Source organism: Myxine glutinosa, chromosome 8 (genome assembly GCF_964187855.1).
Source record: "Myxine glutinosa chromosome 8, kmMyxGlut1.1, whole genome shotgun sequence".
NCBI classification, from domain to species: Eukaryota; Metazoa; Chordata; class Myxini; order Myxiniformes; family Myxinidae; genus Myxine; species Myxine glutinosa.
In genome coordinates this window covers 89,111,372-89,121,604 of record NC_136268.1, presented here as the reverse complement: position 1 = coordinate 89,121,604, position 10,233 = coordinate 89,111,372, and the positions used below count along the sequence as shown (strand labels likewise).

The 10,233-nt window shown below is 41.8% G+C and overlaps 1 protein-coding gene across 7 annotated transcripts in view; it reads right to left on the bottom strand.

Moving 5' to 3' along the window:
• Nucleotide 1: 1 nt before the first annotated feature.
• The window catches only part of RASSF4 (Ras association domain family member 4), a 67,246-nt gene continuing 57,014 nt past the window's right edge, over nt 2-10,233 (bottom strand). For 5 of the 7 annotated variants that reach the window (XM_078783476.1, XM_078783478.1, XM_078783477.1 and 2 more), the window contains exons 6-11: nt 10,010-10,161; nt 9,751-9,852; nt 4,688-4,739; nt 3,906-4,027; nt 2,389-2,486; nt 2-858 (exon numbers count right to left, since the gene is read on the bottom strand). In XM_078783476.1, coding sequence (XP_078639602.1) covers nt 789-858; nt 2,389-2,486; nt 3,906-4,027; nt 4,688-4,739; nt 9,751-9,852; nt 10,010-10,161 — 596 coding nt within the window. In that variant the 3' untranslated portion in view covers nt 2-788. The remainder of the gene's footprint in view (nt 859-2,388; nt 2,487-3,905; nt 4,028-4,687; nt 4,740-9,750; nt 9,853-10,009; nt 10,162-10,233) is intronic. The other 2 variants (XM_078783473.1, XM_078783479.1) reach the window with 1 other exon arrangement.

The following is a 10,233-nucleotide window of genomic DNA, read 5'->3' as shown; positions in this document are numbered from 1 at the left end:
GAACAGTTGAACGCTTTATTCTGCACAACAACACCAATAGCAAAAGGTACAAATTGTGTCGCGAGCTTAAGATCTGATGCCATTGTTGATGAATGCTGACTTTGGCACGTGACATGGCATTTCTCATGCTCAAATACACTAGTTAGGGAAGTGGTTTGGGGAGAGCAGCCGAGTTTAAAGAAAAGATCAGATCTACCAATAGTTTTTAAAATGTTGTTTTCCCATTAATTTAACCTCACCCTCCCACATTCCTTGCATTTGTAAAACAGAAAAGCACTTCAAAAATTAACAATAGTGACTAATTCCCACTGTACAAATACATGTAAAAATATATCTATCCTAATACAGGCCAGAAGCTAGTACATTCACAGTTTTCTACTAGGCCAAATAATTTATTTCCGGGGAAAGGCTGGAAGCTTTTCCACTGTGGACCCGCCATTCCGAAGCAGTAGTAATAAGTTGAGTGCAATGGTAGATGAGGGATTCATTTATGCTGATTATTGCTGGTGTGGAATACATTCCTCCAGTCAGACGCAACACGACTACTCCATCCCCCCGAAACGTCGCACTTCGGGGGTCCGACGACGTTCCCATGTAGAGCTGACCTACGTGTGAGGTTTCAAGTGCGGAGGTGAAAGTGACCATTCCTGGGGAGGGAATGTACACATTTGAATAGTTGCAGGCATTCCGTGCATGCGGCACTGCGGCAGTGTGGATATTCGGCAGGTCAATCCTCGCAAGGGAAAGCGAAGCTTTTCGACCTACATGCTGTCGCTCGTGGTGGTCTCTCAAATCAAAATGCCATTTTCCAGGAGCTCTTGTAACCGGTGCTCGATGCTTGTACGTAGCGAGTCGTACCTGGGATGTTGGTGAAATTAAAAAATTGCTAAGTGATAATAAACATGGCGCTAAATAATGGTTCTGCCACTGCTCACGCAACCACACGTTAAAATCGTACGACTGCATCGTGATAAACGCAAGATCAATAGTATTGTGAGGCTCCAAGAAAAGCCTGAGAAGAGATAATGCAAACATTTTAGATATTTAAATTTCAAAATGATGTCATGTGGTTCAAACCTGATATTTTATTTTTTTTGGTATACACAATCGAGGCTCGTGTAACAGCTAACCCAATGAATACGAAAACATGCACAGACACATAAAATATACAATGAAGGGAGCGGGAGACAAGATGGGGAGAGAGAGCGAAGCACAACAACAGAAGAGAACAGGGATGTCGGTAGATCTGTGGAAGGGGGAGGGAGGGGGACACTATAAAGCAAATGAACACCACCAGGAATTTCAGGAAAGAAGTTGGGGATTGAAAGAGGCGGATTTGAGGTGTTTTAACGGGGGTAGGAAAAATAAAGGTTTTGGATGGGGGAAGATAAGAGATGGTGGTGAACAGCTGTTTGAAAGACCTGGAGGGAGGAGAGGGGTTCAAGAGAGTGAGGGAGTTTGTTCCAGAGGCGGGAGAAAATAAGAATGAAAGAGTGAAGGTGAATAGAGTCTTGATTTTGGCAGTTTAACCATGAGAGGGTTGCTGGTAGATCTTGTGCATCCTGCAGGAATATTTGGGGGACAGAGCTGGGGGAGCAAGGCCGGAAAGGAGTCGATAGAAGACAAAGACCACCTACCTGCCTGCGGTGAGAGAGAGAAAGGCCCTCAGAATCAGCTTCATCGTGGAAGATACCAATGACTGAATGCTTTGGTTTCAACCACGTGAAGACGAGCTAGGTGTGAGGCAGGAGCACCAGCCCAGAGGAGAGAGCAGTATTCCATTGAGCTGCGGATGAAAGCTTTGCATGTGGTGAGGAGCTCAGAAGTGCCCAGAAAGGACTTTGCATGATGGTGGATGCTCAGTTGGCGACTGACTTTGGAGGCCAGATTGGAAATGTGGTTTTCCCAGGAAAGATCATGGCAGATTGTGAGACCCAAAAGTTTGAGTGACAGAACTTCAAGAGGATTGTTGAGAAAGTAGATGGGAGGGTTGTCCAGACGGTCTTTTTGGAGAGAAAGTGAAAGTGTAAGATTTGTCAGGATTGAAAGACATGTTCCACTTGTTTGACCAGTTTGTGATATTGTCCAGGTCTGCAGAGAATGAGGAGGCTGCAGACTGCTGATCTGAGGGATGAGGAATGGAGCGGCAGAGAGTGGAGTGATCAGCAAAGAGATAGAGTGGATTTTCCAGAGAGTCAGAGATCATTGATGAAGACCAGAAATAGCACAGGCCCAGAACACTGCCTTGAGGAACTCCAGCCTGAACACGAAGGGGAGATGAGAGAAATCCATTCAGGGCCACACGTTGACTACAACCAGAAAGGAAATTTATTTTTACTTTTAGTGGTACTGAAAACATGTTTGATTGATTACCATTTTAAGTTTTACCTCTTTCGCAGCTTTGTCTCCTCCCTCTCCTGTTCTTCATAAAGCTTTGTTATAAAACTCTCCAGTACAGGCATCTCAAAGTGGATGTATTGTGCCACCTGGACCGGTGTGAAAGAAATGGGTGGGGGAGAGGAGGAGGAAATCATTTTGGTTTAAAGGTCATGGGCAATCATGTTTGTTACATGAATAACTAAAGAGTTCATAGAACCCAATACCCTGTCGTGTTCAAGTATATATGGGACTTCAATTTCAACAATAATGATTTTAAAGATAATTTTTAAAAATCTGGAAGTTTAGCGCTATTGAAGCAGTGTTGTACATACATCATGCTTATACACCACCTTAGAGAACATGTCCAAGTACCGCAAAAGGAGTTTTTTTTGGAAATGACAAGGCGATTTGTGTTCAAGCATATAATTCAATTTAAATAAAACAAAATTTTTTAAAGTCGTAAATATATTAATTTTGGGTTTTAGCGCCGTTTATGCAGTGTCTATTACACCATTCTATTGTATTGCGCCGTTCTATTGCACCAACCTATCTAAAAATGTTACATTGATTCTACGTGCCTGTTGTTTTTGTCCTTTATGACATCCTTAAAAACAGTAAGTTTCCTGTTTGGAATGGTTTTCAATTTTGTTTTACTGCCAAGCAAACAGAGTAACAAAATTTTTTATCTCGCTCTTCTGTGTGATCCGGATGAATTCAGAGGCAAAGTACTGTTTAACGGCAGATTTGTCTTCATATTCGTGTTCCGATTCGTTATCAAAATGTGACATTCAGTTTAAATAAGTTGTTCCTCGACCACAAGGTGGTAAGACAGACAGATGGACATTAGCCAATTATTGCTTAACCTCGTTTTTTGCTTCGCGAGTGCAGGGTAAAAACGTACAAATTTTGAACATATTTATATAATGCCTCTGCCATTTTATTTTATGAGTGGTTCAGATATTTGAATATGAAATGAGCAAGTGAGTTTAGTCTTGGGAGAGGGTTGGACCCAATTGCTGACACTAAGAGCAGCCAAACCAATTTATTTCTCGAAGGTTTGATAGGAAATGGTGTTTGTTTCCCCAGTTTAAAGAAGGAATGCGCCCCGGTTTCCCGAACCTCCATTTTGAGCACACTGAATAATCCACAAAGGTGGAATATCCCCACTCCCAACTGGGAAAGCTTGGCCCTATATAAAAGCAAGGAGCATGATGCTGTCACCTCTAGGGAATAACAGGATTTGAGGGAAATTGCCAACGAGACACCAACTTTGCCATCAAGATCAAACTTAGGGACCTTGATGAATCGTATTTTGTCAATGACAGAAATGCTGAGCCGTTCGAGTCCAATATTTATTGTCGAGCAGTCTTTGTCGACTCCCAACTGCTTCCCATGATGTCCTCCAGAATGCAGTGGTTACGTCATGTAGTATGTTGACAAATTAATTTTGGATTCATTGCCCCCTGATCTTTAAAGGCTCTTCAACTTGCCCACTGGGAGATGAAGCGAAATGCGTGTACACCTACATCATGTGTGATCTCTTCTCCAAGATCTTGCTCCATGAGGAAGAGTCGAGAAATCTTCTCGCTTGGTCCTTGGAGCACGCGCACGATCAATGGGAATTCGGTGTCCTGCAAACGGCGCTTCTCTGTGGGACAATATCGTCGTAATAAAATTTGGCAATTCTGTACATCGGAATCTTTAATGACAGGTAGTGTAAAAGTAGTGTAGAAGTGTAAAAGACCCCGGGTAGTGTAAAGTGTGTTAATGTCATTTAGAGGGTAGTTAGGATTAAGATCTCCTCGCACAATCTACATCCACTTACCTGAGGTGACGTAACTCCACATATCATATAAGATATGGAATCTTATATGATTGAAAACGGATTGTCCGATCTCTACCAAATTTTGCATACGTGCTCGGGATACCCGGGTTCAAGTTATTGGGTACAAAATTCATACTCCCCTCTCCCCAACTGTTATGGGGAGGTGAGCATTTCTGTGTGTACCTGTGGAATCATGTAAGTGATGTTATTACTGACTCCTGCTGGAAGGAATGGGTATTACGAATAAGAAGAGGTTATTACACCGAGCTTCTTTTGAAGATATGGAATGTTCAGCAGCAGAGTATCTGTTTGTTTTACAAATCAAAAGGTTTACAATTGAACATTAAATGTAGATGGCAGTGAAAGATTGAGCACCGGTTTGTTCCCAAGACCCATTATATTGAGCTTAACTACTGCAGGAAGTGCTGTGGTGTGGAATAAACTAAAGCGGGTACACAGATTGATGAACTTTTATGGACTTACCTCCAGTTGTATGAACGATATATAGAGCAAACTCATTTGCCTCATTCTCCACCTGTTGAAAAAGAAAAAAAGAATTAAAAATATTGCAAAGGACTATTTATCCCATGCAAAAGGTGAAGCATTATTATCAAATCACTTAAAGGGGAACCCAAACGCAAAAATGTATTTGGTCCATTTATTCTGTTTGGCTCAGTCGAAAGCAGGCTTCTACGATAAATGGATGAGGTGTGTGTGTCATACTTTTTGTGTCTATTAAATACGTACTCGTGAAATTTTAACCCTTTTGACTGCTGAGACCCCTTTGACCTTGAAGACCCTTTAAGACCCAAAATATCCTAAAGACCCATAAATACCCAGAAGAGGCAGAGGACCCAAGAGCCCCCGATGACCCAAAATACCCTGAGGACCCAAGAGACCCAAAAGTCCATGAGGACCGAAAAGACTCCCCGAGTCCGGCAGGCAGGTGTGCAACAAGGCGGTGAAGACCAAATGGTAATTTGGTACAACGGGCCCATTAGTTTCTCAAAGCATTTGCCATATGACTGATGCCAGATCATGCCATGACATTCCAATGGGCATTCTAGTTTATATGGAATATAAAATTCCATAAATCCTTGATGGGTATATCCGCTAGTTTTACCCTTTCTCAATGTGTGCCAACATTTATAATTTGTAGTGAGGATTCAAACTTGCCTCTCTCTATGAGGACTTTCTTGATGAAGTGCGTTAATTACCTCTCTGCACTTTTTTCACTTTATCCTAATGTTTGGAGATAAGCGAGTTTGTCTGGGGCTCCTATTGTTGGTGTGTCTTTAGCAAGTCAGAGATCATTCGTAAAACAATTGACATTTTAGGGGCAGTGTTTAACATTCAGTCTTTGACATATTTTGGTCTTATAAGCAATACATAAACAAGAAAGAGCAATCAGAGATTGCAGACCAGGACGTGTTTTAGACCTCATTGAGACCAGGACGTGTTTTTAGTGGTTCTTCGGGCTTTTGTGTTCGTTAAAACAAATATGGCGGCCAAACCACGTGACCGATGGCGTCATCATTATTTCCTTCGCCAATTTATCCCTAGATGATGCTCAAGAAATTTCATCTTGATTGGATGAAGTTTTGTTCTTGTCAAATTATGACGTCATAATGGAGGCATCTATGACATCATCATTCATATGTTTTTCCCCATTGAGAGTTCTTTACAATGAGCCATGTCTCAATTTTGTCTACGCAGCGCTTTTGGAGATATAAAGGTGCAAAGTTTTCGGTTTTTCCAAGATTGTGCACATACCGCATGACCTATGACGTCATAATTATCATTAAAAATTATGCAGGTGGAGTTGCACCTATGGTGAAAATTTCCTGTCAATTGGACCAAACCATCGGATTCGGGTCGGTCGGATCGGATTCGGATCGGTTGCAGAGAAAATCATATTTATTCTGTGCGGACAAACAAACGAACAGACAAAACAAACTGACTCAAATGCAATAACCTCTCCTCTGGCGAGGGTAACTAAGACCGAGTTAAGCCTTTATTTGATTCCACATTAGAGGAGCATGCATTTAGCAAATCATTGATTCCCATAATTATACGGGTGTCATCAAAGATGGTGCCATTCCTCAAGTGGATGTTAAACTGGGTGTCCCGTCTGCTGATATTAGTGGATGTTGAAGATTCCACGATTTATTTTGCGAAGAGTAAGCGAAGTATCAGCCCGGCACCATGAACAAATTCCAATCCTGACTGCTGGGAAGGCAGATCAAACCACCCAGGAATTTATTTCCGTGGGGTCGCCAGCTTCAGTAGCACTCACCGTCCGACGTCATCGGTGATATCAGACGGACAGACAGGTATATCATAAGTGTGAGATATTTACGCACGAGGGCTTGCACAAAACGTGAAACATCAACCTTAAAGACATTCTATCATGAGTCATTGGAATCTCCCACGATGAAGCTAACTCCGACTCTGGGCCTTTCACTCACTCACCGCAGGCAGGTTGGTGGTCTTTCCGTCTTCTACCAAAATAAAAAATAAAAAAAACTCTCCGGCCTTGCTCTCCCAGCTCTCTCTGTGCTCTGTCCCCCAAATATTCCTACAGGTCGCACAAGATCTGCCAGCAACCCTCTTATGGTTAAACTGCCAAAACCAAGACTCTCTATTAGGGTTGCAAAATTCCCGGGAATTTTGAATGCGGTAAATTTCCACCGGGGGGAATTTTGCGGGAATATTGGGAACTTTCGGAAACTTTGAGAATTTTCACATAATTTGACATTTTGATGTGATAAAAAGATGAGGGATATTGGATTAAGGTTCTCTGGTTAACTCAATAATGTTTTGAAGAAAAAAGAAACATGCTTCAACAGTTTTAGCACTAAAACACCTGATTGTAAGTAATCTAAACATTTTTATTACTTACTGAACTGTGGAACATATCATTACACATTTTTTACGACATGTGTAAAAACGATACACATAATGCCCATGAGTCAACAAGCACTGGAATAGTATTATACCCCAAATCACATGTGATTAAATCTTATTCTTGAAAATCACATTTGTTAAAAGTTACAAACATTTTGAAGTCTTATTCATGAAAGTTTTCATCAGTGTTACAAACATTTTTATCTCAACTGTTTGGGTAAAATGTTCACCTCTCAAACAAACAAGCATTCATATTCTTTAGACAGAGACTTTCCAGACAAATCACAAAGTAAATTTGGGAGCAGTTCACATTACCAGTCATGACATCATCATTTGAAACAAATGTTACCCTGTATACATTGTGTATATAGTGGTACATCATTCGCACATATCCTATATTTGAGCCAATTAAGCTATATGAAGGCTCTAGCCAGCCCACAAAGCATGTGAAAACTCTTTTATTTATGTGAAGAGTAGTATAGAACACAATAATGTTGTTGCTTTCTCACAAAAATAACATTATTTTTCCATTTCTAAGATAAAATGAAAATTCCCAAAATTTCCAACCCATTGAAAATTCCTGAAACTTTCCATGGAAAGTTTCCGACCCTTTGCAACCCTCCTCTCTATTCACCTTCACTCTTTCATTCCTCTTTTCTCCCACCTCTGGAACAAACTCCCTCATTCTCTCCAATCCCTCTCCTCCCTCCAGGTCTTTAAAACAGTTGTTCACCACCATCTCCTATCCTCCCCCATCCAAAACCTTGATCTTTTCTACCCCTGTTAATTCACCCATAACCACTTTTTTGAAATACCGACTACTTTCCTGGAAGTCCGAGCAGTGTCCATGTGTTTTATACTTCTCCTTCCCACGCCTCCTCCCCCCAAGCCCTCTCCCTCCCACAGATCTCCCGATGTCCCTGCTCTCAAATGTTTTGTTTGTGTGCTTCCCCTTCTCTCCCCATTTTGTCTACCACCCCCCTTATTATATGTTTTATGTGTCTGTTTGATTTTTTGTGAGATCAATGTTAGCTCTTTCACGAGCCTCGATCCTGTATACAAAAAAAAAAATTCAAAAAAAAAAAGAGTGAAAATGGCCTAAATGGACCTTTGCCAAGTAGGCTTAAATGCAGAACACTCACCGAAGGATTGCACAATATTGGATCTTTACACCTGTCATAAATTCACTGTCACAGCAAGATTTGTTGGTGGGGCACGAGTGACGAGCCGTCTCGTTTTCACCAATAAAGATATAACGATCATTCGCAATGTGGCGAAAGACATTAGCTGGGCGGCTTAGCTAAAACATTCGGATCGATTGTGCCTTTTCCCTTAAAAGCATGAAACTTGGCACATGGCTAGAATACCCGAAAAGAAAGATTTTTAGTCCAGGGGGCATCCCCAATTTCACCCCATATGGCGGCCATCTTGAAATTCAAGATGGCCGTCATACAAGACCTGTTTTGATGAATATCTCCATAATTAGAACAGATATCAAAATGGTTGAAGTGCCTATACCTACATTTTTAGGGTCTAGGAATCCAATGGCAACATAAAATATTCAATAGTATATGGCAGCCATCTTGAAATCCAAGATGGCCGCCATAACAGACCTGTTTTGATGAATATCTCCATAATTAGAACAGCTATCTAAATGGTTGCAGTGCCTACACCTACATTTTTAGGGTCTAGGAATCCAATGGTAACATAAAATATTAAGCAGTATGTGGCGGCCATATGAAAATATTAATTTTGCATAGTATCATGCAAACTGGGAAAGCACATAAATACTCTTACCAGGTTGGCATTCTTCTGTGATTTAAAGCCTCTATGAAAGTAATTATTTTTTTAACGCTGATGCCAATTTTCTGGGTCAATGATCAAATGAAAACGTAGAATATTGGTTAATGTGTGGCATCACAAGATGGCCACCATCTAGGGACCATTTTTATTCACGTCGTATTATGTAATGCATCAGAGTATTGTAAGATATTCAGGCCTAGGTTTTGGTTCAGTGGTCAAGAAATCTCTGAAGCTGCACTTTCGTGACCAAATGCAATTTGTATTTATATTGTTAAGCTCATTTCAGATGCCCTTTGATGAACCTATTTTTGTTTTCTTTTTCTCTCATTTCAGGACAATCATCTGCTTCTGAGGTAACCATTAGAAGTCATCACCGTGTCCGCCGTTGAGGATGTCAAAGCGTATGAAACTCGTAGACCCTTCACAGCCGCTTGCTGAACGGCATCGGGAGATTCAATGGGAACTGTGCATTTTGTGCCAGGAGTCAACAGCTGAGGATGTTCAGCATCCAAAAAAACGAAAAGGGGAAAAGGGTGAAACAGTGCTTGCTGGTTACAAAACAATGACTGCAAACCTCCGTGAGTTTAACCATTTTGATATCTGTTCTAATTATGGAGATATTCATCAAAACAGGTCTTGTATGACGGCCATCTTGAATTTCAAGATGGCTGCCATATGGGGTGAAATTGGAGATGCCCCCTGGACTAAAAATCTTTCTTTTGGGGTATTCTAGCCATGTGCCAAGTTTCATGCTTTTAAGGGAAAAGGCACAATTCATCAGTTAAGCAGCCCCACTACATTCGATGACCGGAAGGAACGTTTTGGTAACTTCTTACCCGGAACTTCTTCAGCAGGGAACAGACCACCTCGGTGGTGGCCATGCAGCTTTTCACCCGGACGCTTGTAACAGAGCCAAACATGGGCGTGAACACGGACGTCTGTGCAACGAAGCACGTGGCAATATGACGAGCCGTCTCAACATCGCACGGAACATGAACTTGCATCGTGTTGGTGCAGCGCGTTCCGATTTGTAACGAATACGCTTGTGCGGGCATTTGGGTGAACAGAGGTGTGCCACGGATCTCGTGCTCGCACCTTGTGGTTGTAAAAGTGTCCGTTGATGGAGTAGCGGTTCCGCCGAATGCGCTGGCTGTCTCCCATGGAGCGGCGCAACGAATGTGGTCTTCCCAGGGAACTGACGTCGCTTTTCGTACGTGGCAGCCTCGGCTCCATTTCAACACTGACCACTTGAGGGAATAAGTGAAACGGAAGTTAACGTAGTGAGACGGAAGGTAACGTAGTTAAACGGAAAGTAACGT